Genomic DNA, 27527 nt, shown 5'->3' on the forward strand with positions numbered 1-27527 from the left:
GAGTCGATGAGAGCTGCCCTGTGGATAAGCCAGCTTTCCATGTTGCTTGAAGACTGGGAGAGATCCGGTTTTCCTCCGATCCTGTGTGAGTGCGAATCTCTGGGGTCACCATTTGTGGATATTGAGATATTTGGTCTACACTCAGGATGGGATGGAGAAAGGAAACTCACAATGTGCTCTCTTGTGATACATATTGTATTGATGTATGTGCAGCTTGGTGCTGGGAAGTGGCAGCCTGGTTACAAGCGTGATGTAGAGAGAGTTGAGCAGAGGGTGCTCAGAGGAGCACCAGCTTGTGGGTCGCCATGGTCGCCGGCTGGAGCGAACTGTCTAGATACACAATATTTGTGGGAGTAGAGAGGGAGAAAAAGGGTGTGTGGAGGCGATGAATCTTGTGCTTCCCTCACGGCAGGTACAGAGTCGTCAGATGCGCCTGCTGGGGTGTGTGGGCCTGGGTCAGGAGCAGGGGCTGCGTCAGCAGAAGCGGATGAGGGCTCGTGACAGCAGCTGGGTCCACGACAGCAGCAGGGTGCAGGACATTAGCAGGGAGTACCTGAGGGAGAAAAGAGAGGTGTGTTGGTCCGCACTCAGGCGCATGGGCCGCGTCGGGAGCAGGGGCTGCATTAGGAGCGGCAGGGGGTACTGCTGGGCCGGGGGCGGCGTCTGAGGCAGGACGGGTGTGCTCGGGTCGGTAGGACGTGGTGCTTGGGGCAGGAAGAGGAGCTGGTGTCTGCTTAGAGAAGCAGTGCTGCTCTAGGGTGACTAACCTGCGGTGTAGAGACAGTAGCTGTAGAGCCGATGAGAGCTGCTTCTGGGTGGATAAGCCAGTCTTCCATGTTGCTTGAAGACTGGGAGAGTGATCGGTTTCTCCTCCATCCTGTGTGAATGCGAATTTCCTGGGGTCACCATTTGTGGGGTATGGGTTGTTTGGTGTTCTCGACTCAAAAATCACGATGTGCTCTCTGTATACATGTTGCATTTGATGTACAATGTAGCTTGGTGCTGGGAAGGCAGCATGGTTACAAGCGTGATGTAGAGAGAGGTGGTTGGTGAGGGTGCTCAGAGGAGGACAGCTTGTGGGTCGCCATGCTCGTCGGCGGGAGCGAGGACCGCCAGGCAGGCGGAGGAGGAGGAGGAGGTGTTGCTTGCTGCGGCTGTAGCTAGAAGAAGAGAGAGCTGGTTGGTGAGGATGCTCAGAGGAGGACCAGCCTGTGGGTCGCCATGCTCGCCGGCGGGAGCGAGGACCGCCAGGCAGGCGGAGGAGGAGGAGGTGTTGCTTGCTGGTTGGTGTAGGTAGTAAGAGAGAGATCACCACGAGGTCAGGTCTTAAATAATAATAATAAATAATAATAATTAACGGTTTTTTGAAAAAATTCTGCAGCCCGAAGGCTGAAAATATACATTGGACATAAATGACTTATTACATACATTGGTGGTTTAACAAAAGCCTTCATTAGAGAAAGATAAAGGAACATACAGTGAACATACAGATTAATGTAGGTGTTGAACAGCAAACTCGTAGTGTAGTAACTCCCTCCCAGATGGTGTTAGGAGGAACTCACGTGGTGTAGTAGTTCCCTCAGATGTTGTTATGAGGGACCTGGCGTGGTGTAGTAATTCCCTCGCAGATGGTGTTATGAGGGGCCTCACGTGGTGTAGTAATTCCCTCACAGATGGTGTTATGAGGGACCTCACGTGGTGTAGTAATTACCTCACAGATGGTGTTATGAGGGACCTCACGTGGTGTAGTAATTACCTCACAGATGGTGTTATGAGGGGCCTCACGTGGTGTAGTAACTCCCTCACAGATGGTGTTATGAGGGGCATCACGTGGTGTAGTAATTCCCTCACAGATGGTGTTATGAGGGGCCTGACGTGGTGTAGTAATTCCCTCACAGATGGTGTTATGAGGGACCTCACGTGGTGTAGTAATTCCCTCACAGATGGTGTGATGAGGGACTTGACGTGGTGTAGTAATTCCCTCACGTATGGTGTTATGAGGGACATGTGGTGTAGTAATTCCCTCACAGATGGTGATATATGAGTGAGGTGTGGTCCCAGGCCTTCCTATCGTAGACGGATTAACACATCAGTGGTTGTTGTTGGGTCTCGCGGGGGCCGTTATCACTGGGTACCTGGGACCTCACTGTGTGAAGGTTAACTTCGGTACAACTGTTACTGTTGAGTTGTTCTCACTGACTTAAGCACTGTTCACCACTGTTCACCTCTGTTTAACACTGGTTCCGTTCCTTTCCTAAATGAAATTGTAACTTCTGTCGAGAACTTGTTGATATTCTGGTGGGGAGGAGGGTTCAGGGGAGGGGGTTGGTATGGGCCAACTTAACAGTTGACCTGGCTGCTCCGAGAGGAGCGCCAGGTACGTCTTGACCCTTCGGTGGTAGAGGGTAGGCGTGGCTTAGTAGTTGACCCCCGCTCCGTGGGCGGCGCTGGTTGACCTAGACCACGAGGCATACACAGGGGAATTCGTGAGGTCGGCTATGCAGAGACAAACAGTGTTTGTAGGGGAGAAATCCACTACAAGCCCACCTGCTATCTACCCCTCCCACATTTCTTCCCGTTTCTATGCTTTACTTCTCTCTCCTCTCTCCTTTCCCAGTGCAAAGTCATTTGCCACTTTACTTCATTATCATCATCATCATGCCTTCAGTACACTCTCCTTCCACTTTAGATTAAAAACATATTTTTATGAACCAATTTTTACCTATTTCATTCTTCTCGTTCATGCTTCATCAGTTAAATTCTTTATATTTTATTCTTCTTTATCCTTTACCATCACTCTATCTTATCCTTCCTACTACAACACAAGCCAGACAGCCTCCTGACGCAGTAGCAGGAGAGGAAGGCCCACGCCGACAGCACCACCAGCCAGAAGACGAATACGTCCAACATTATGTACTGGAAGAAGTTGAGTCTCTTGCCGGCGTACACCAGGAGGGGGGATCCTTGATGACGTATGGCGTGCTCCACCCACCACACGGCCCTCTCCCCCGCGCTCTCCTTCTGGTCCTGCAGCATCCTTGAGACGTCCTTCACTCTCTCGCGGTACCTGTGGGAGATGGTGACTGTAGTAGATGGTAGTGATAAGAACAAGTGACTGGTTATTGTTCCTGGAATCCTTTACAGCGATAAGATGTTCTCCTGATTGTACAATATCGGAAAAGTTTTATTATTCACATTATTGGAGATCAGTTTGGTTTTGTGTTTTGTGTTGAGTTAAAGTAAACACACACAGAGACGCTCTACCAGAAACTTAACATTAATACAGACACTGAGACGCGAGGCTAAACACTACATTAAGAACTAAGAAGCGACAGACACACAGGTCAAGGCAGAATATATGGAGACTGGGATACTGACTGACCAAAGATACGTGAAGAAACTGGGAAGGTAAGATGAGAAGTAAGACTGTTAGAGAAAGAGAGATAAGTCATCACACGAGACACAGAGCCTTACGTCGGGTCCTTGATGAGTGTCTTGACTCCGTTCAGGATGGCGTTGACACTCAGGTCCTTCCAGTTGAGGAGGTAAGCGTATCCTTTCTTGGCAAAACGTTGGGCATTACGGGGCTGGTCATGGGCGATGGGGAGGGCGAGGACTGGCACGCCGTGGTAGAGTGCCTCCTGAGTGCCAAAGGTACCACAGTGAGAGATGAACACTCGCGTCCTCCTGTGACCTGCAACAATACAGTTATCAAGGAGAAGGACGCCGACGAAGCTATTATGGTGTTAATGTTGACTGGTGGATGTTTATGTCGTGCAGCACCACATGACTGTTGCAGTGATCATCGCCAGAGCCATTACCGACCATCTTATTAACGAGTAAAGTAAGAATGACATCTGTGAATTTTGTTCATTCATATTTTATCTATTTCTTCTGTTTATAAAGAACATAAATTGAACCCATGTTCTACTGTGAAATGGAGTGACAAATAACTCCGCAGTTCAGGAGTAGAACAACACCAGCAACAATCATAGTAAGCATCGTAGTGAAATTAATGCCTAAAGTTACTGTAATGTTTACAACAATATTTGGGGAAGTAACCGACCTGTGACCCGCCACACCTCACAACTCTGCCTACGTGAAAGTTAAGTACCTCTCTGTTAATGATGACAGCAAGGTAAATATTTTTTTTAAATAGATAAACCAAGATGAAGGTATAGAAGACTGGAGTGTTTTGTATAGCAGTTAAAAGACAAAGACGCAGTAAACCTGTTGTGTGATTACAGGAGGTAGAGGTAGAGGCTGGAGGGACCAAAAATAGGGTCTAAGAAAAAAAGGATAAAGAGGAGTTGTAAGAGACGACTTGTTGTAGAGGTGACTTGTGGTGAGTAGCTGGCAGGAGACTCAGTGACTGGAGAGACAGATAACGAGACGGTCGGTCTGGTATAGAGATGTGCTCCTAGAGGGAGAACTGTATAATGTTATGACACACTTATATCCACAACACTTGGCAAGATTTGAAGAAGGACAGTGAAAGATTATCAAGATAGTTTAAGGAGAAGTATGGAGTGTGTGTCACATATTTACATGACGAATATTAACCTAGACTTTTGAGGAGACAAGATAATGTTGTTGTGAAGAGTGAGTTATGACAGACGTGTATAGGAGGCCAGAGGGTTACAAAGTTAAGGGCATGACTGAGTTAATGGCTCGTTCTATTCGGTCAGCCTTGGGTTACTGTTTGTGTCATCGTCTCGTAGCCTCACCTAGTACATCCTGCTGGGGAAGCCACTTCATGGTGAGGACGTTGGCGGGGAGGTCCAGGTCATCATCCTCGTACCTCCACAAGACCCGCTGAGGCAGCCGTCTGAACGCCTCCACCAGTATCATCTGTTGACATGGATGGAGGATGTTATCTGTAACACTACAGTGATCCATACCACCGTCAGGTACTACGAGGTCCTCCAATACACTGCCAGTTAGCTCTTACAGTGCCCACCTCTACAAAGTCAATCATTACACTCCTAACAAACTCGTCAAAGAGTCAACCACAACAGTCTAGATTACTCTGTAAATCTCAGCATCAGGCGACAGTAAACAGGAATCAACCCCAAACTGTATAGATATGTACATACCAAGATATGGGAACACGCCTGACGCCAAGACTCTGTTACCATTCATTGTACCATTTATTCACATGTCTGTATTACTACATATTATTATAGCATGTCTGATATCTATGCTTATGTCTAATGCCTATGTCCATTTACTATGTCCCGATGTACTATGTCTGTACCGCGCTAGTCGAGTAATTAGAAGACCTCATTTATTGTCCTAGGAATGTCTAGCAACTCCCCTTGCCTAGCTAGCTAATTTCCCTCAGATCGGCTTCGGCCTGCCTACGACGAGGAGTTCCTTGTGCTGGCTCCTGTTCCTGTACCGGTTGGCTATCACGCCAAGTCTTGTACCACTTGTTGAATATATCTACTGCTCGTGCCCTGGAGTTTCAAGAACCTTGTCTAGGATTACATCCACTACATGGCGCAGTTTGAGTAGCTCCAACACGACAGTTGACAAGCCTCAAGAGCCGGCCTCGTCTGTTTCCCGCCCAGAAGATATACTCCACAGTGCCCCTGGATTTAAAGTGCTTTGTGACCTTGTGAAGTGCCCTAAGTGAAGTGCAGTGCCTTTCATGTCTCTTTGCTATGTTTCTGCGGCCCTACAGGTAGCAGAAACGCCTTCAGCCCAGTTTCCAAGACAGCACTTCCGGCATACCTCCTCCATCTACGCCGGCCCACAGGCCACTGCCTGCGTCCCCCTTCGACTGAGCCACCGCCGCCAGCTCGCCCGCGCGCGGAGGAATACAGGGACCAGCACCGCCAGCCGCCAGCCGCCTCCTCTCACTTCACAAATATTACAGTCAGTACTCTTTTACTTGCCCGCCAGTTCCTGCACTTAAGCAAGTCCATTTTCGAAAACATAGCACTTCACCTTATTCTCCTTGTCTTTCCCATCACAACCATACCAAACACGAGATGTCTGACCACGACGATTTGCCGGGAAATTTAGATGAGGATTATGAGGTAGACGAAGCCTCACAGACCCCCCCACCCCCCCTCACGCCTCACACGCCGGGCGCGCCAAATTCAAAGGATGGGAGCCAGGATATACGTCGGTTAATCCACTTCCTACAAGTTTCTCAAGAGAAGGAAGCCCAAAGACGTCAATTAGAGGAGGAAAAACGACGTCAAGAGGAATGGTCAAGACGTCAAGAGGAATTGTCAAGACAGTCAGAGGCATCAGCTTACCGCCTTCAACTTCAACAACAACACCAAGCTGATAACCACAAACTCCTGCGACTATTGGAATTGCTGGCAACGAGGACGACTTCACCAGCTGCCACAACCAATTCGCCAGCTTCAGCCTCTTCATCTATCCTTCAGACAACGCCCCCTCACACGTCACCTATCCCCCTTGGGTATACCTCAGTGCCCTCTCAACCACCTGCTCCAGTCTCAACTCTCGTCGACCTCTCCGTGCCTCCTCCACCGCCTGCCGTCTCGAGTACACCCCTGCACAGCAAGTCTTCAGTTCCCAGTCCCCCACCTCTTCAACCTGATGCAACATATCAAGTATACCGTCAATGGCGACGTCGTTTCGAAGACTTTGCTGTTATGTCTGACCTCTACCGAATGCCCCCTCATAAACAACTCATCCAATTAAGATCGTGCATTTCCCTCGATGTTCAACGCCTCCTAGAGCACACGCTAGCCATCCCCCCTGACTCCCCCAGGTCAGTGACAGAGGTTTTAAACGCCTTGCAGAGTCATTTCCGTGGCCTCCGCAATGAAGCTCTGCGTCGTAGGGAACTGCTATCCTGCAAACAAGCTTCTGGGGAATCATTCTCAGACTTCTATGCACGACTTAAGGACCTAACAGCCGAGGTGGACCTATGTACAGGCGATCCTGTAACCTGTGCTGAGATCCAGCTCAAGATGATCTTGCTGATGGGTGTACGTGACGAGGACCTGCTTCAGAAACTCCTCACCCTCGACGCCGCCTCTTCCCTCACCGACTTCGTCACCTGTTGCAGGTCGTATGAGGCCACAAGAGAGGCTGCCTCAGCTATACACTCATCGCCATCTCAAGTCCACGCCGTCTCCACCTACAAGAGGAATCAACGCCAGATGCAGACGGCGTCCTCTCCACAGCCCCCGTCACAGTCACCAGTGTTTTCTCCCGAATCCTGCAGAAGCTGTCAGCGCCAGCACGGTCCAGGAAAGTGCCCTGCGGCTGATAGTACATGTCGAAACTGCGGGTTTCAAGGCCATTGGCCCCGCACACCTCGATGTCCTGCCAACAAGGTCTCATGCAACGCTTGCAACAAGCAAGGACACTTCGCCAAGTGTTGCAGGTCCACCAAGAAGCCTCCATCTCCAGGTCAAAACGTCTCTTCACAGCCCGACAGAACGTCCACACCACCGTCTCCCAAGAACAACAAAGGATGCCGACGCGTGGATGATACCTCGAGTGACAGGTCCCCCAAGCCCGTCAATGTTCGTCTGTCCTACGGTACCAACTCTTCCAACCTCCTGATGATACCTGACACGGGCGCGGACATCACGGTGATTGGACCAACACACCTGGACGCCCTCAACATCCCCAGGAGTAGCCTGTCACCCACAGCCATGAACGACGTGCTCACAGCGGACGGGTCCCCGATGTCTCCACCTTTGGGTTGCTTCAAGGCAACACTACAGCTCGGTCCCAAGTCTTGCCTTGCCACAGTCCACGTCCATGAGGGCATCCAAACCCCTCTCTTGTCATGTGGCCATTGTCAGGACTTGGCCATCGTCTCATCCGAGTTCCCAAAGCCCATCCTCGCCGTGACACACCTCAACAGGTGTGCAGAGATACCTGTTTCAGCCATGACCACACCTGCTGCCGCCCGGGAGTTCTTTTTTCGTCAGTTCAGCGACGTCCTTGTCTCCAAGCCCGACCTCCAGAAGACGCCGCTCAAGAAGATGACAGGCACCCCGATGAGAATCCACCTCAAGCCTGGCGCGACGCCTTTCACCATCCACACACCCAGGCCTATCCCCTTTGCCATACGGGACAAGGTGAAGGCGGAGCTCGATTCTCTGGTGCAGCAGGGGATCATCAGACACGCCGGTGAGGAGCCCTCCGAGTGGTGCCACCCTATGGTCTTGGCACCCAAGCCTGTAGGTGTTCGCATCACAGTGGACCTCACCCATCTCAACTCGCAGGTCTCCCGTCCCGCCCATCCATCGCCTACGCCCATCCAAGCAGTCCGCAGCGTCACCCCGTCTGCAAAGTTCTTTACCACGGCGGATGCACTACATGGGTACTGGCAAGTCGACCTGGCGGAAGAAGATCGCCACCTCACTACATTCATCACGCCCTACGGCCGCTTCCAACACTGCCGCGGACCCATGGGCTTCGCAGCAACGGGGGATGCGTACTGCCTCCGTGGGGATATGGCTCTGCAGGGTGTCACCAACTGCGTGAAGGTCGTAGATGACATCCTGCTCTTCGACGATGATCTCCCGGCCCACTTGAACCGAGTTCATCTGATGCTCACAAGATGTCGTGCCCATGGTATCACCCTGAACAAAGATAAATTTGTGGTCGCCGCCCCCCAAGTTAACTACTGCGGCTACAACATCTCGCCAGAGGGGATCTCAGCTGATGAGGAGAAGGTCAAGGCCATCAGGGACTTCCCTACTCCAGCGAACCTGACCGACCTTCGCTCATTTATGGGCCTGGTAAATCAGCTGGCCGACTTCTCCCCTAAAATCGCCACATCAGCCCAACCTCTACGCCCCCTCATGAGCCCCAAGCGCTCTTTCCTCTGGACTCCTGACCACGACCTAGCGTTCAGGAATGTTAAGAAGGCGTTGCTGTCACCACCAGTCTTGGCACCCTTCGACCCGTCCTTACCAGTGGTCCTCCAGACCGACGCCTCCCGTCTATACGGCCTCGGATATGCCCTCCTTCAAGATCACGGCCAGGGTAGACTGCGCTTAGTTCAGTGTGGCTCCAGGTTTTTGACGGACACGGAGACCAGATACGCCACCATCGAACTAGAGATGCTGGCAGTCGCCTGGGCTATGGCCAAGTGCCGCCTTTACCTGTTCGGCCTTGGGCATTTCACCCTCATGACGGACCATCGCCCGCTCATACCCATCCTCAATCACTACACGTTGGACGCCATCGAAAACCCTCGCCTCCAACATCTCAAAGAGAAGACCGCCCCTTACGTCTTTACAGCTGTGTGGCGCGCCGGGAAGCTTCTGTGCATACCAGACGCCCTCTCCCGAGCACCTGTTAGTCGGCCCACACCTGAAGATGAAGTCGACTGTACCACGGCCGCTGCTCACGTTCGGTCTTTAGTGACACACACAGCCACTTCTCTTGCTGACAAGACGACGACGACGCCCTCCATCGAAGACGATAGGACTCTCCAGGAGCTTCGCATCGCCGCCGCTCAAGACCCGGCATACGTCCAACTCCTCGACTACGTCTCCGCTGGATTCCCCACCAACCGCTACGACATTCACGCCTCCGCCCTCCCCTTCTGGAAGCTAAGGGATAGCCTCTATGCGGACGGAGAGCTGGTGTTGTACGGCCCCAGGATCGTCGTTCCCGCTGCCCTCCGCCGGCGCACCTTATCCCGCCTCCATGACAGCCACCGCGGCGTTGAAGCCACCAGGCGCAGAGCCCGTCAGACCGTCTTCTGGCCTGGTATTGACGCCGATATTAAGAGCACGGTTGAGGCCTGTGAGCCTTGCCAGCAACTCCAGCCCAGCCAGCAACAAGAGCCGTACCTGTGCAATGACCTCCCAAAGCGGCCCTTTGAGTCCGTGTCCGCCGACTTCTTTAATGTGGCCGGAAAGTCTTTCCTGGTGGTCGCCGACAGGCTCTCTGGATGGCCCGTGGTAGTTCCCTGTGGTCGGGACACCACCTCTTCCAGGGTCATCCGGATGTTTTGTTGCTTCTTCCGGGAAGTCGGAGTGCCTCTCCGCCTCCGAACCGACGGTGGGCCCCCGTTCAATAGCCACGAGTTCAAGAGCTTCGCCGAACGCTGGGGCGTCCACCACATCGTCACCTCCCCTCATTACCCGCAGGCGAATGGCCACGCCGAGGCAGCGGTAAAGTCCGTAAAATACCTCATCCTCAAGACAGCACCGACGGGGAACCTGGACTGCGAGGAGTTCGACAGGGGCCTACTGGAACTCCGTAACACCCCTACCCCTGCCGGACGCTCTCCTGCCCAGGTGTTGTATGGCCGCCCCCTTCGTACTTGTGTGCCTGCCCACCCCCAGTCCTTCTTAGATGAATGGCAGATCAAGGCGGACGAGTGTGACCGCCGTGAGGCTGCCCGGATGGCCCAAGTGACAAGCCACTATGACGCCCAAGCCCGCCCCCTTCCCAGGTTGGCCGTCGGCCAGCAAGTACGAATCCAGGACCCGACGTCACACCGCTGGGACAAGGTCGGGGTCGTCATGGGCCGTGGCGAGTCTCGTTCGTACCAAGTCCGCCTCCCCAGTGGTCGTGTGTGGTGGCGAAACAGACGCCATCTCCGCCCAGTGCCATCCTCTAGTGACGAACCTTCCTCCCCGTCCCCTGTGTCCCCTTGCCCAGACCAGGAACGAAGGTCGTCAGTTGATCCTCCCATTGTCCCTCGCCGCTCCCCCCGACTCATGGGAAAAGAGTCCGTAGCCGCTCGAGATTGCACTACGAGCGTAAAGGGGGAGGGAGGTGTATAGATATGTACATACCAAGATATGTGAACACGCCTGACGCCAAGACTCTGTTACCATTCATTGTACCATTTATTCACATGTCTGTATTACTACATATTATTATAGCATGTCTGATATCTATGCTTATGTCTAATGCCTATGTCCATTTACTATGTCCCGATGTACTATGTCTGTACCGCGCTAGTCGAGTAATTAGAAGACCTCATTTATTGTCCTAGGAATGTCTAGCAACTCCCCTTGCCTAGCTAGCTAATTTCCCTCAGATCGGCTTCGGCCTGCCTACGACGAGGAGTTCCTTGTGCTGGCTCCTGTTCCTGTACCGGTTGGCTATCACGCCAAGTCTTGTACCACTTGTTGAATATATCTACTGCTCGTGCCCTGGAGTTTCAAGAACCTTGTCTAGGATTGCATCCACTACACAAACATCAGTAACAAGAGACTTATCATTATGGAACTCGACAACTTTCAGTTGATTATGTAAACACAATTTTCACATCGATTACATAAATCTTTAATAATTTAAATATTATCTCGAGCCTAAAAGAATACAACACCTTACCTTGTAACTGTGTGGGATCTCACCACTCTTCACCACACTACCAAGGCTGAACACGATGACCCCAGCCTCCCCAGCTCCCTCCATGAACTCCTCCAGATCCTGCAGCGACAGATGAAGATCAGATGAGGCCTTCGGGAGCCAATTATTAAATATTACCAAGTTGATGTCTCCCCTTAAGTGGGATAGACAAGAGCCTCATTGTTACGGCAGAAACACAAGGAAATTTCAACTCCTCTTCGAGCAAGTTTGCGTAATTGTTATAATGATGTAAACGACCTTTGGCTTCTCTCATTTTGAGGTAAAATAGGTAGTGATATATAGGAGCAGGACGCAGGTGATTTGTTATGGACTATGAAGGGATTCTTGGTTGTATGGTTATAACTTCCTCCGGGGGTTTTTGTGGCAGGGATATGATTTAAGTAGGACTTTATTGGCAGACTAGGTTGTGATTTAATTAACTTCTGTGGGACATATTCAACAGATTCTTGTCCCGTCAACATTGGAGATGTTCGGGGTACTTAGTTCTAGCTACAGGAGCGAAAATAAACACCTGTAGAGTTTTGTAGGTTATATTTAACGGAAATATACAGGAGTGCGCTTACAAGCACAGGTAGTCCCTTACACAATTTATGGGTCAACTGACCTCTCCCTGACCTCTCAGGCGACATGTGGTAAGTGGTACATTAGCAGCTTCCAGATGTCGCGAGGCACATTATCTAAGCGTATGGTGACATGAAACAGGGGCATTGCCACACGCTACCGACTAGAGAAGTAATGTATATAAGTAGGGTACATACATGGTATACATACAACATACATAACACGCATACACCTCCCCCCCCCTATAAGCTCATAGCAAAGTCTTGAGCGGACCTTTTCTTGTGGATCGTTTCTGAGCGTCGAGGGGCTTGATCACTGGGGGGGATATGGGACTCAGCACTGGTGACGGGGTCAGCGGAAGGTGTTGCAGGGCGGAGAAAACGGCGGTTCCTCCACCACACACAACCATTGGGTAACCGCACCTGGTAGTCCCGTGACCTGCCGAGACCCATGACTACGCCCACTTTGTCCCAACGTAGGGAGGTCGGGTCTTGAACACGGACTTGGGTGCCGACACTCAACCTGGGGAGAGGACGGGCGTGGTCGTTGTAGCGGGCGACGACGTCTTGATACGTTCGGCGGCTCGGCGATCACAATCCTCTGTCTTGGCCTGTCACTCCTTGGAGAAGGACTGAGGGTGAGCAAGGACACAAGAACGGAGGGGGCGTCCGTACAAGACCTGGGCAGGGAGCGTCCGGTGTAATTGGGTGTGTTGCGGAGTTCAAGGAGACCCTGGTCGAAGGCCTCACAGTCAATGTTCCCAGAAGGGGCCACTTTGAGGATGAGGTGCTTCAGGGATTTGACAGCAGCCTCAGCATGGCCATTGGACTGCGGGTAATGGGGCGCTGACAACACATGCCGGACTCCCCAACGGTCGAGGAATGCAGTAAAGTCCCGGCTTGTGAACTGGGGAACTCCGTCGGTTCGCAGGCGCACAGGAACACCCACGTCACGGAAGTAGTGGCGGAACTTGCTGATGGTGGCGGCAGACGTCGTATCATTACCGCACTTGATGACAACCGGCCAACCAGAGAGACGGTCGACGATAACCAGGAAGGACTTTCCTGACACAGAAAAAGTCGGCCGACACAGACTCATAGGGGCGGGTGGGGTTGTCGTCACTCATGAAGGGTTCCTGCTGCTGGCTGGGTTGTAGAACTTGGCAGGGCTCACACGCATGGACAACATTGGAGATGTCGGAGTCGATGGCAGACCAGAACACAGTCTGTCTTGCACGTTGTTTGGTGGTCTCAGCTCCGCGGTGACTGTCGTGAAGGCGAGCCAAGACGTGGGGACGTGAGGCAGCAGGGACAATTACACGTGCTCCATACAGAACAAGGTTCCCGTCGCAGTAGAGTTCATCGCGGAGTTTCCAATACGGGAGCAGGGTGTTGTGAAGGTCGTAGCGGTTGCTAGGGAATCCGTTCCTCACGCACTCGACGAGTCCGGACGTAGGAAGGGTCATCTCGGGCCGCTGTTCGAAGGTCCTCCATTGCCTTGTCGTCATCTGGTGACAAGTCCGAACGAAGGGATTGGATGGCGTGTAAGGTGACCACAGTCCTGACAGAAAGAGCGAGGTCGGCGTCGAGCACTTGGTCTTCTGGAGTAGGGCGGCTGACAGGAGAGCGGGATAAGGCGTCAGGTTGCAGAGCTCCTTACCAGCACGCCACACTGCTGTGAAGATGTGCACCGAGAGCTTCTCCTTCAGACATTGGAGGCGAGGGTTCTCAACGGCGTCAAGCGTGTAGTGGTTGAGTATCGGGACAAGCGGGCGATGGTCGGTCACTAGGTCAAAGTGTTGCAGGCCTATGAGGTAAAACCTGCACTTGGACGTCGCCCAAACCACAGCCAACGGCTCCAGCTCAATGGTGACATAGCGCGTTTCGGTGTCAAAGAGGAAACGCGAGCCACACTGGACGAGCCGGAACTGCCCTCCACCATCATCCTGCAATAGGGCGTATCCTACGCCGTACAAGCGTGAGGCATCTGTTTGCAGAACCGTCGGCAGGGCTGGGTCAAACGTGGCGAGGACAGGTGGACTAGACAGAGCCTGTTTCACTTGCTGGAAGGCCTTGTCGTTTTCGGGAGTCCACAGGAATGTCCTCTTGGGGCTCATCAGGGGGCGGAGTGGTTGGGCGGCTGCGGAGATGTCCGGCGAAAACTCTGCTAACTGGTTGATGAGACCAATGAAGGACCTCAAGTCGGTGAGGTTAGCAGGGGTGGGAAAATCCGTGATAGCGCGGACCTTGTCCGGGTCAGCTGCGATACCATTCCCTGAGAGGGTGTACCCACAGAAGTCCACTGAAGAGCCGGCCAGAACAAACTTGTCGGCATTTAGGGTGATGCCGTGCTTCCAGCACCTGTTGAGTACCTCGTAGATACGGCAGAGGTGATCCATGTAATCCTCATCGTACACGAGTATGTCGTCGACCACTTTCACGCAGTTTGCCAGACCTTGTAGAGCCATATCGCCTCGAAGGCAGAAGGCATCTCCTGTAGCGGCGAATCCCATGGGGTCACGGCAATAACTGTAACGTCCATGCGGGGTCATGAAAGTTGTAAGTGGTTGGTCTTCTTCGGCAAGCTCTATCTGCCAGTATCCACACAGGGCGTCCATCGTTGTGAAGAAGCGCGCCTTCGGGTTCACACTGCGGATAGCTGCAAAGGGCGTGGGAGAAGGGTGCGCAGGACGAGACACCTGGCTGTTGAGCTTGGAGAGGTCAGTGGTGATCGGAACACCACCTTTAGGTTTTGCGACGACTACCATGGGGTGACACCATGGAGACGGGTCATCACCGGCTGGTGCAATGATTTCTTGGGCGACCATGGAGTCCAGCACGAATGTTGGTCCAATTTAGAAAAAAAAGTAAAAGTGACTTTTATGTTTATTTATATGCAAGAAATCAGAGTCACTTTTGTCTGACTATCACTGATATTTACAGGTAAAATTCTAAGTCCTAAAGAATTAATGATATTATTTTTGCCATATAATAAAAAAAAAATAGAAGAGTTTTGTGGGCCTGGGCAAGAGAGACTGGCTCAGTCTGACGCAGTACATAACGTAACAAAGGTGAGTGTTTGGGTTACCTGCCACTATACAGCCAGGAACCTTGTAGCACCTTCTGAATTGGTCCTGACTCGCGGCTCTGCAATTTTTTTTATGACTATTCGGGTCATTTTGACCCTTGTTGCTCTCTGATTTTTACAAATGGTGACATGAGTAACAAAGGAAGCTTACCTCGCTTCATAAGAGGGTTACGCCTCCCAGCCACCGCTGACTGCTTGTGTGCCACACTACAGGATAACCAAACATATATTTCACGCAATGTGAAACAAAGTGTAATAGTGACTTCACATCATTGTCAGTGAGCTATGACCATGTGTAAGTGACTGTAGGGCAGTGATATATGTGACAGCTGCTGGCACTCCACAGTGCCCCTTCACTTATGCCCCTATTCCATGCTAGTGGTACCGTAGTTAAAGCTCCTCGGTCTAAGGTAAGTGCGGTCAAGTTTTGCCACTCCACTATGCCTGAGTCAACCGATGAGGACACTGCTGATTGCTCCAGACTTGTGGACGCAGGCAAATGTAGTGTCCATATTCAGAAAGGGAGACAGAGCATCAGCGTCAAATTACCGGCCGATTAGTTGACGTCAGTAGTGGGGAAATTTCTTGAATCAATTATAGCAAATAGCATCCGATCGCATTTATAGAAAAACAAATTAATCTACGACTCTCAACATGGGTTTACAAAGGGAAAATCTTGTCTAACAAATCTGCTGACGTTTTTCAGAAAAGTCTTCGAGGTAGTAGATAATGACGAAAATTACGATGTTATTTACTTAGACTCTAGCAAAGCGTTTGACAGAGTACCGCATCAGAGGTTTCTGAGAAAAGTTAAGGCTCATGGTATCGAGGGGAAAATTTTAAATTGGATAAAATCATGGCTCACCGATAGAACACAGAGGGTCAGTGTAGATGGTGTTAAATCTGAGTGGGGCTGTGTAACCAGTGGGGTTCCCCAGGGGTCAGTACTGGGCCCACTCTTGTTCATATTCTACATAAACGATCTAAATACTGGGATCAGCAATGACATAAGCAAGTTTGAGGATGACACCAAAATAGTTGTCAGGCAGGTCTACTGCTATAGGGGAGCCACCTAGGAACAACCCTGGTTTACCGGCACCACTGCACCTAACCGATGAGTCCCAGCTGTTAACAGCAGACCTGTATGGAGTTACACAGACGCGGAGCCGCAACAGGAAGTTACTAACTCTCCCACTGAAGACACAAACAGCGTAGTGAACACTGCCACGGAAAATGACATAGAACAGCTCAAAGATCAACTGGCGGCACAAAATGAAGGGACCGAGCACCGTGATTTTTCAACAATGAATCATTTGAAATGGAAAGGATGATCCTGAAATGACAGTCCCAGAGGTGGAAACTCAAGATCCACCAGGATCTCGTGTCCAAACGTACTAAACGCCTATGCTTCCTCAACTCTGCTTCACTACACAAATCTCCCAGACTTCATATATGCTGAACCCACTGACGTAATTGGTGACCTGAACACTAGACACAAGAAATTAGGTGACTCCACCACTAACACTAATGGTTGGAGATTATGGTAAGAGAATATGAAGATGCTCAATTTATAGATGATAATGAACCAACACACATCTATGGCGGGGCTCTAGACAATTTTGTTGGCTTTAATCTATCATACACAACTCTTAGCTCTGATGTACAGTAGTCACGGATCTTATGTCTGATCACAAATCAATCCAAGCTAGTTTACATATAGCCAATGCCACTCCCACTAGCGGTAAGCTCAAGAGACGTAGACTCACAGTCAAACACGAACATGAAAGCCAGTTCATAGACTTCATCCATGACTGATACAAGGGTTACAAGCCTGCCAACTAACAAAGTCTACATGATGATCTGGTACATTTTTTTTTAAGGTTAATAGCGTACACGGGCATAAAATATGGACCCACAACGGGGTCTAGTGGGTGAAAAAATAAGAGTAGAAAGTAATTAAAAATAGAAAAGGAAAAGGTTATATTAATCTACACTACGAAGATGCCGGAAAACCAGATTTTTAAAGTGAGACAGATTTTATGAGTATGGAAACACAGAATAAGGTTTATTCTAGTGTGAGCGATGTCGTGATCCCAATATCCTTTATACCTGGGGAGTGAAACCTACCCCAAGTTATCATCAAATAAAGGAATAAACAGGGAACACGGCAATAATTATCCCCACAAAAACCGACTCAACTGAATGTACTTGACTAAATAAGAATAAGTTGGAGTAAGTGAGTCACAAATGGGAAGATAATTAAATAATTCAATTTATGTTCTTAAAGGAGTACTGTCTAGCAACCATGGAATTAAAGGGAATAAGTGATTGTATATTAAAATAAGAGTGATGCCTGAAGGGTGAAAATATACTGTTAAGGAGTTAAATCAAATGAATACGACTTAACATTAACTATATTAAACACAGACATCACAATATATACACAGCAATCACAACCAACTGGTTATTTCCTACCAAACAGGAGATTCCTTAACACCAGGATCCCTTCCTAGGCCTAAGTTAAAGTGCCACTAAATACCAGATACCACTAGGGTATTGTAGATGACTGAACAAAGCACGTCTGTACTGGGTCGGTGTGGACACGTCCTACCTATGGCCTATACCAACGCTTACTAGAGAGAGAGTCTCTGGCCACCCAGCATATGAGTGAGGAGCGTCTTAGATCACGTGACTCAGGACAGTTGCCAAATAGTCTTATAACTAATTAATACTACTCTTGGTTTGACTTAACAGAGTAACACAAATGATGCATATTAATGACATATATATAGATATCAAATTAACCTAAGTAACTAAGAACAACAATAAGATAATAGTAAAAATAACAAGTTATTAATAGCTTGTGTGGAGTGGAGGCGTAAACAGATACCACACGACATGCTTGTTGCTATGGGGTTATGAGCACATGACACCGACATCCACAGAGAAATGGTGGGCACCGCGGGCAAGGCGTGTGTTACGAGCCCACGGCCTTGCCGGCGGTACACAGGATGCCAAATCCACCGAAAATTGCCCGTTAAAATAACCTGTAAAAGAGAGAGAGTGAAGCAACATTGCGGCGAAGAGAAAGGAGAAGAGTCAACAAGACGAAATGCCTTTGATTCCACCCTGTCTAACAGTTGGACAGAAGAAGAGCCACCCCAGATATGAGAGCATTACTCCAAGTTAGGACAAATGAATCCCTTGTAAACTTGAAGCAACTGCTCAAGACGGAAGTAGCTATGGCATCTGTACAGCATTCCTAGCTTTCGGGAGCCAGATTTAGCAATGTTGAGGATGTGTTGCTTCCATGACATGTTAGAGGAAATGGTGAGGCCTAGCATATCTCTTTTAGAATTTGGCAGAAGGATAGCGTCCTGAAATGTGTTTGGTGGGAGATCATCTAATTTGGAAAGTGTAATTGGTAAATGCTGAACTTTATTACTACTGATCCTCACTGATAGATGTAATGATATCAGCTCTAGAAACAGATCTAGTTTGAGAGTTAGGGGGAAGGGGAAAATGTGATGAAGAGTGAAGAGTAGAATCATCAGCGTAGGAATGGATAGAATTAGTTGTAGTGTGAAGTAAATCATTGATAAAAAGAAGGAAGAGAGTAGGTGAAACAACAGAACCCTGTGGGACACCACTATTGGCAGAGAAAGAGCGAGAGAGCGATCCCTCGACAACAACTGCCATGAATCGGTTATCAAGGAAGCTAGAGATTAGAGAACAAAATGGGGGAGAAAAACCATAAGAGGGAAGTTTAGAAAGCAAAGACTTGTGCCATACACTGCCAAATGCTTTGGAAATGTCGACGGCCACGACGAAACTTTCCCCATAATCCCTAAGAGAAGAGGACCACAGATGGGTGCAGTAGGAGAGCAGATCACCAGTAGATATCGCCTGGCGAAAGTCATACTGGTGATCCGATAAAAGAGAATGCCGTTCAAGGTGACGGAGAAAATGGGAGTTTAAACAAGTTTCGAAAATCTTAGAGAAGGATGAAGTTAAGGCAATAGGGCGATAGTTAGAGGGATTAGAATGGTCACCCTTCTTCAGGATGGGCTGAACCAAGGCTTGCTTCAAAGAAGAAGTAAAAGTTTGGGTTTTGAGGCAAAGGCGAAAGAGGCGAGCAAGCACAGGGGCCAGAAACTTTAGCACACTCCCTCAGAGAGGAGTAATGGATTCTTCCCCAATAATGCCTCCAGCAAAAAGATGGAAGAATCGTTGTCAGTTTAATAGAATCAGACTACAACACTGTTATGATGACCCCAGAATGAAAGAACTTAAATCTATAACCAGGCAGACTGGTGAGGGTTACAAACACCTCAGAACATCTTTAATACTATAACTGTTTCAAGCTTCCCTCGCTGTAGTCGGGGAAAGCGTACATGAACATAAACTATTTTGCATGGGAAAAACTTTCAACAGCCTGAACTAACACACGCCCCTCAACAAAGCCTGGATAGACATACAGTGAACACAACCAGAGGTAAAAAAAAAAGTAAGCACATCTCCCATCTAAATCCCTTCAAAAACCAAATGAGTTAATGACAAAGTGAGTTCATGTCTCTATCAAAACATGTTACCAACTACGACTAGAGTGTAATCCCATATATATATATATATATATATATATATATATATATATATATATATATATATATATATATATATATATATATATATATATATATATATATATATATATATATATGCTGATAGTTCCCAAGCGCTTTCGTGTAATTCACATCTTCAGGGGTGAGTACAGTCTGTACTCACCCCTGAAGATGCACCGCACCTACAGTGATTTACTTGCATATATATATATATATATATATATATATATATATATATATATATATATATATATATATATATATATATATATATATATATATATATATATATATATATATATATATATATATGTATACTGAGTGGGAGTCTGACGCCACCCTCGACATTTTTTCAAATAACTCCACATTCAAAGCCATGGTAGAGTGTACTGGCACATACTGTAATGGTGTCTCGAACTGGTGGCAACTAAAAGGGTGGCCGAAGTGAGTCTTTGACTAAACACTATTCACTCACTCCACACTGTAATTGACTAAAGATACGCTACAAAAAAGGCAGTGGGAGGATTTGCTGTACCTGAGGAAGTGGGTTGGCCTTCTTGGCATTGATGGTGCCCACCTCCACCTGTGTGGGCAACAGTGGCATAGGTCCGTCCACGGCGTAGTGGCTGTTGATGAGGGTCAGGGAGCTGTTCCAGTAGAGTGTGGTAAGTGGAGGCAAATTGGGGAAGAACTTCTGCAGTAGCTCCTGGAAGCGAGGGATCACATTATACTGGTAATTAAGGTAAGGCCACAGGGTGAGTAGTGGGTTAAGAACTCTCTCCATGAAGGTCATGTCATGGGTGAATGTCGTCTTTATTCCTGGCAAGACGGACATGGGCAGCCAGTTGCCTTGCTGCTTCATGTGCAAGAGTTCTACCCCAGGAGTGCATAAATTGATGTACACACCTTTGTAATCCAGGAGAAATGGTACAGCCACCTCATTGATATAGCCAATAATTACTATAGCCTGGTAACTGTCCCTATTTTGCCAGAGTCGTTGTATTGCCTCGTTAGACCACATCCTCCTGCCGGTTTCTGCAGCAATTTCCAGAATTTTCTTTTGAAGCAATGCAATGTTGGGTCCCAACACAAACAAATTTAACTCGAACGAGTCGGCGCCGGTGTGGACTTCCGTTACATTTTCGTGTCTGAGAATAACAGTCAAAAGAAAGCAGAGGTCAGTCATGCAAGAAATAATGCTTCATGATGTTGTAATTTAAGTTAATGGAGTATGAATGTCATGAGAGACTGTCTTAAATAATGTAAACGGTAGAAGAAGAGACTGTTCTTAACTGAACCTCATTATTCATGTGAAATTCCCTCCCCTCTCATGTTATTCCATCTACCCATAACTTACATCTCGTTTAATGTATTACACTTACCCACCTCTTATCAGTAACAATGTACTTCAGATAACATTATAACATATGTACAGTTGCCACCATTTATACCTGGTACAATGGATGGCATGTTTTGTGAGATGTGGCACCACTGTTTGTTTACATTATAATAAAACTAGCAGAATCGGCCGAACTATATGGCCATTTTATGGATGGCTATAGCTTTAATATACATTACCAAGTAGAACGTTATGGGCTCCTACCTGTTGTCTGGTCGGCGGTGGTACCACATCTCACAAAACACGCCAGCTACTGTACCAGTTATAAATGGAGGCAACTGCACCTTACTTTGCCCATCATAACATAAATAAAGACCTTCAAAACAGCTCAATCAATCTAAGGTCTTAGCTTGTTACATAAATCATTCAATCAGAGCACCGTCCTTATATCTGAGGGTTGGCGACAACAGTCCTTCTCTCTAAATTTTCCCGTGCTGTGTTTACCAATCCTCTAAGGTTTTGTATCTCTCTGGGGACCCAGTTTTTAATTTCATTCATCCATCCCAGTCTCTACCTATCCCCAGGCTCGCCTACCCTCAATTTTGCCCATTAGTGTTTCGGTTATTATCCCTTCATCTCTAATTATTTAACCAAAGTAATGTATTCCATTTATCATTTTCTGTATATTTCAAGTATTTCTTTTAATTTTTTTTTTTATAATCTTGATATTTCTTCGTTTGTCTTTATGTCAATGTTGCATATTCTTAGCAATAAAATTCTGCAGTTTTTTTATATTAATTACTAAACTCCTTTTGTTATTACAATAACTGGTATAAAATGTTAGAAATATAGAACGAATCAGAACCAATTTTAGAAATATGTAGCAATATACAAAACTTTACGTCGACTTGTACAGAATAATATTGACCACAAGTAAGCCGGTGGTTAACGTTCTGTTGGGAGAAAACAAACCATTCGTCTCTTCTTTTAATGTGTAATTTAATGCTCGGATGGCAAGCTCACTGGTTCTTTCCTACTAAAAACTATACATATTAAAGAAATGATTTGTTTTATACAGAAGAGAACGAGGAGCAAGAGGCTAATTCACTAATCCATCCTTTCAAAGTTCAGTGGCAGATAAGTTACATTCGTTGGTGATGTTAGCAGCGCCAAAGTTTGTAAGCAATTAACAGGTTTCCGTTATTGTAAACACACAACTATAATAAATTTTAAAATCTTTTTTTTAGGAAGTTTTATGCCAGCAATAAGAAATAGTATTTAGTGATTGATTATAAAGATAGTGGTATTATTGGCAATATCCCGGCGTGGTTACTGTAAACATTTACATAAAGGAATGTTAAGATCTCCAACACTTACCTGGACGATGCATCAGAGGAGGACAGAGTGGCCAGCGTCACCCAGAGCCTCTGAGAGTGAGCGACACAGATTATAGATGCTGCAGGAGGCTACTGGAGTGAGCACCAGCACCTGGTAGCCGGCTGCCGGGCCAGACGTCACCACCAGCAGTAGGAACAACACACTACACCTCCTCATACTGACTCCCACAGTGGTATTACACACACTCTACCGTCCCTGTAGGTGAAGATACAGTCATGGACTGTTAAGGCGTTTATTGTAAGACGTTTTAAGAATCACGGAATAGCTATCGCGTTAACTTTCCCGGACTGTCATTAAAAAATGCGACATTGTACTGCGTCTTGGGAATAACTGTTGTACAACACAGATTTTATAAAACAATAAAATTAGGAGAACTGTTATTTGGACACAATAAGGAAAGAAATAGTGAAGAAAATATATAGAAAATTATGGAAAGAAAGACAAAAGGGGAAAAAACAGGTCATTCAGTCAACAATAAATAAGAATAACACAAAAAATCGGGCCCGTTGTAAGGGTTGATGGTCCGGACTCCGGGGTGGGGAGCTTTAAAACCACACTACGTATGGTCTCGTCTCGTCTCCCTGCTACATTGTTTACAGCTGTTCGCATACATAAATACGCAATACTACGAATTTCAGGTTCGTTTTAGGTATTAATTTTTGCATTTACAGAACGTTAATGAACTTGTTCACCATTATTTATAGTATCTTATGAGTAATGATGTTAAAGTTTTAATCATATTCGATTAATTCGCAATATTTTACACAACATTCACCAGCGACTCATGAACCGTACAGCACCTACCTAAAAATGGGCGGAGCCAAAACTGGTTTCAACTAGGCGAAATCCTTTTCAATTCGTTCACGCCATGCGCTTTGCTTTAGGTCCTATCCAATATACTAATTACTACCGTATATAGAATTATTTTTATAATTATATCAGAGTTTTTTATTGTCTTACATGCCCACACCTCTTCAATATTAACCAAAATATTCTCCATAAGCGGCCATGATCCACATATTTACACAGTGTGTACGTGGGAGAAACTCGCTCATTGGTTGTTAGCTATTCGGAACGCTTGGTCGCTGATCAAGGCTAACGCCTGATCGAGGTGTTAGCTCTTCCCTCTGAATGTTCCATGGGCACAGCTCAAAAGCTGTGTCTGTTCATACAGAATAGCTAACGCGTTAGCTATTCCGTAAATCGAAAACGCCTTTAGTTACACTTATACAGTTATAATTATACAGATATAGTCACTGAGGGACCCCAGCCATCTCGGCCAAGCGGGAAGGCACTACACCAGGCAGGTTCACGTAGACAGAGTGGCTAATCATTGTTGACAGCAGTTGTGTGGTTTAGATTACCTTTAAATACAATACCTGTTTTTTATCCTTGTTTCCCTCCTTTTGTGGATTATAATGCCAAACACTTTATTATAACGTACAGAACTTAGTATAAAAACTTAAACAACATCCACTTCTCGCCATGCTCACTGAACCAAACAATCACATCATATCACCAACTATGAAATAAGATTGTAAGTATTTTGTAATGTATGAAATCTATGACAGAGCCACGAAGAGTTTATATAATACTATTAGTGTGGAACTTAACTTGGTTATAATAGTCTTAAACATTTTTACACATTTATTTATCTTATTATATTACATAACATAAATCATCATATATCAACAATAACATTTAACCCAACTAAGAAATTATGCTCATCTGGCAACACACATGTAGGTAACTCAGCTATTGTGACGACAGAAACTTTTCATGTGTTACGGAAGTTTGGGTGAAATAATTAAGTTAGCGAACTGTGGTGGGTGTTTTTTCTTCCCCTTCTGTGTTGCTGAGAGAGAGAGAGAGAGAGAGAGAGAGGTCTCCCCAGACAGGGCCGGATTCAGGAGTGGGCAAAGTGGGCAGCTGCACAGGGGCCTCCACAATCTGGGGGCCTCCACATATTAAAATATTTCATTTATTTGTTTATTCATTTGGATTTTTTTTTTCATTCTTCAAAATTGATGTTTATCTATTCCATCACGTAAAACTATGTTCAGCAAGAAGCGTGATAGAAATTAGGCTAGCTACTCCTTGAAATTCATGTATACCTGGTTTTCCTATGAACCGAATATTTTTAATGAATGCTATTGTTTGTGTTGCTAATAATATATTTAGAATTCCACAAACATATATTGATTAAAAATGAACTACATGGAATAACGTAATTGAGATTAAAAAAAAAACAATAATTTATTTTCATTATTACTTCCATTACGAATGCCATCAGGGCCCTGTGTTTGTTGACAGTCGGTCGGAGGGGTATGGGTCGTGTAGTATCTGCACATCGGTTGTCATGTGTCTGTCGATTAAAGAGGAGAATTGCATCGCCCATGATTCGTGAACTTCCCACGAGCAGACATAAACATGTCTTGCAGATGTAAAATGAGAGAGAGAATTGTCATGTGTGCTTGTTGAGTGAAGTCGTCGCCTCTCAATGATGAACGATCTTGTCAGTTGTCATTTCCTAGAACATGTCTTGCAAATGTAGAGTGCGAGTGCGAGTGAGAGAGAGTCGATTGATGGCAGTTATTTTTATTAAAATTCTTGTTTTTTCCAACATGTTCATACTTTTGTTATAATTTTATCAAATTCATTAAAGTGTTTATTTGTTTTACTATTGGATGCAAACCTTCAATTTTATTTATAGTTGAGTTAATACTTATTCTGAATCTATCTGACCTTGGACTTAAAGAAGCCTATGCATGCATTCTTGGACAGAACCATTATTTGAGTGGAGGTTTATCTGATTAATAATGCAAAGAATCATCTCTCTGTAATAACTAATAATATATTCTTTTCTGTGAAGTCTCTTGAAAATTTTTGACATGTGCGATAGTAGCTATATCAGGGCTGGTCGACTTGAAACCACATGAATGACTCCAGTCATGTCTCACTTTTGTGTGTGTGTGTGTTGGGAATTTGTACACTATCAATAAATATACAGTTAATTAAAAATTTCTCAATGTTCTAATTTCCTCAGTATAACTGCATATGGCTTCAAAATTCTCCAAAGAAGTGTTCAAATTTCAAAATTTTCCCAGGGGGGCTTACAGCGCCCCCCGGAACTCCCAGATGTTTAGGCTCGCTTCACTCGCCACCCCACCCTCTTGGGTAGTTATAATGAGGGAGGCCTCCACAAAGAGGCTGCCCATGGGCCTCCACAGGTCTAAATCCGGCACTGTCCCCAGAAACCATTTACTGACGGTATTCGTATCAGGAACCATTCACTTAGCAGGAGCGGATCCAGGAATATCAAAAGAGGTGGTCCAGTCCAAGAAGTTGTGCGTGGGGAACATGACTAGACCCAAAAAAAAATTTAAATCTGACCAATGTCATGGGCATTTTGAAGCCATGTGCACTTGATATTAGGAGATATTCTGAGGTCATTAGTAATTACTTTTTACTATACAAAAACGCCTGAGTGCAATACTGCATTAAAGAAAACGTATTGGAATTTTCTGATGTAAGGGGTGGGGTCTAGACCCCCCCCCCCCTGGATCCGCCCTTGCTCAGTAAAAATACAGTCAATCACTAGTTGTTCAACAATTGAAGAAAAATAATACATAAACACACACACACACACATCCATAACACAGCACAGTACCAACACCGCCCAATATCCTCGCCTTTGCCTTTGATTCAATATTACCCTTTTTAATAAATAAAATTTTAACAAAATAATTTTTTACCTATAAGTATTTCCTCCCGGCCAACATTAAGCAGACCTGCTAGTATTGGTGTGTCCAGTCCTCATACGGTCACTGATGCAATACAGTTTGTCGTCAACAAGGGGCAAAACATTTGGTGAATCTCGTCTCAGCCCAAACTTGGTGTTGTTGTTATACAGCGTCACGTTTGTTAAGACCCGGGGGTAGATGGTTGCAAAGCACAAATTACTTAAGTCTTTCAATTATAACAGCTCAAAACCTAAACACGTCTACAGAAATATGAGCATTTATTAACGTATTCCCACCACCACATATGTACATAAAATAAAATAAATAACAATAATAATACGACAAGACGTTTGGAAGTGGCTGAGTAAGGACTGAAGGTCCAACAAGATCACACAAAATCAATATCAAGCAAAACAAATCTCATTAGTCAAATGCCAAATCCCAAAACACCAGAGGGAGGGTATACTACTTAACTTAATGACACCTGTTCCTGGATTGACTAGATTAGTCACTAGAGTGTAATGTGTACCAGTAAGTCACCGACGTCACCTCTCTACTACCTATTAACATTAGTTCAACTTATCTAACCTACATACAAACCTAATATAATATAATAATATAATAAAACTTATTACAATGTGATAAACAAATTTAATACTTAAATAAGGGCTCAGTTGGTGTGGGTGAGTAGTGAGCAAAGCTGCCCGAGCCACCCAAACACCATCGGAAGCAACGAATTTTATACAAAGAACTAATGGCGGACACTGGTAACACGTTCACTCTGGCTTGTATTTGTTGTTTTTCTTGTTGTTTTATCCAGTCTCGTGTCTTTAAGTGTTTACTTGTTAGTGCTGCAACAGGCGGGGCCATATCATGCTTCGTGTGCACCATTAAACACCTCGGCTGACATTGTTGTTCACCAAGGGGAGCTACATCATGCTTCGTGTGTCCCATTAAACACGTCTGGTGACACTGTTGTCAACACCCAACCCCTATCGCTCATATATATGATGATGATAATGAAGTAAAGTGGCAAATGACTTTGCACTAGGAAATGGGTGGAGAGAGAAGTAAAGCATAGAAACGGGAAGTATAGTAGGAAGGAGAGATAGCAGGTGGGCTGCCCACCTAGGTGAGACGATTTGATATGTTGGGGTGGTGGCCGCGTGCAGCAGACGTCTGCCCACTCAAGGGAGGCAGGTGGAGGGGGGGGAAGGTAAGCTAGCTAGGTATTCATTAGTGTAATGGGTGTTAATTTATGTTTGCTAGATGGTGGTGTTATTTGTTCACATATATGTGTAAAGTGGGTCTTGTTCTACTATGTCAGCATGGAGGCTCTTGGGCCACCAGCTGTGTGTTTTAGTAGTTCCTTCTTCTTTTAACTGGGAGAATAATGGGTCCTCCAACTCCTCAAGTTTGCTCCATATTCTC

The 27527-nt window shown here is 46.5% G+C and overlaps 1 protein-coding gene across 1 annotated transcript in view; it reads right to left on the reverse strand.

The window, feature by feature from the left end:
- Window positions 1–2400: 2400 nt before the first annotated feature.
- LOC121867911 (UDP-glucosyltransferase 2-like) overlaps window positions 2401–27527 on the reverse strand; it is a 29842-nt gene continuing 4715 nt past the window's right edge. Inside the window, exons 2-7 of the mRNA XM_042368047.1 lie at window positions 22333–22548; window positions 20152–20764; window positions 11308–11406; window positions 4728–4851; window positions 3475–3694; window positions 2401–3067 (exon numbers count right to left, since the gene is read on the reverse strand). Of these exons, the coding sequence (XP_042223981.1) occupies window positions 2794–3067; window positions 3475–3694; window positions 4728–4851; window positions 11308–11406; window positions 20152–20637 (1203 nt within the window). The 5' untranslated portion in view covers window positions 20638–20764; window positions 22333–22548 and the 3' untranslated portion in view covers window positions 2401–2793. The remainder of the gene's footprint in view (window positions 3068–3474; window positions 3695–4727; window positions 4852–11307; window positions 11407–20151; window positions 20765–22332; window positions 22549–27527) is intronic.

Source organism: Homarus americanus, unplaced genomic scaffold, assembly GCF_018991925.1.
Source record: "Homarus americanus isolate GMGI-L3 unplaced genomic scaffold, GMGI_Hamer_2.0 scaffold37032, whole genome shotgun sequence".
Taxonomy (NCBI): Eukaryota; Metazoa; Arthropoda; class Malacostraca; order Decapoda; family Nephropidae; genus Homarus; species Homarus americanus.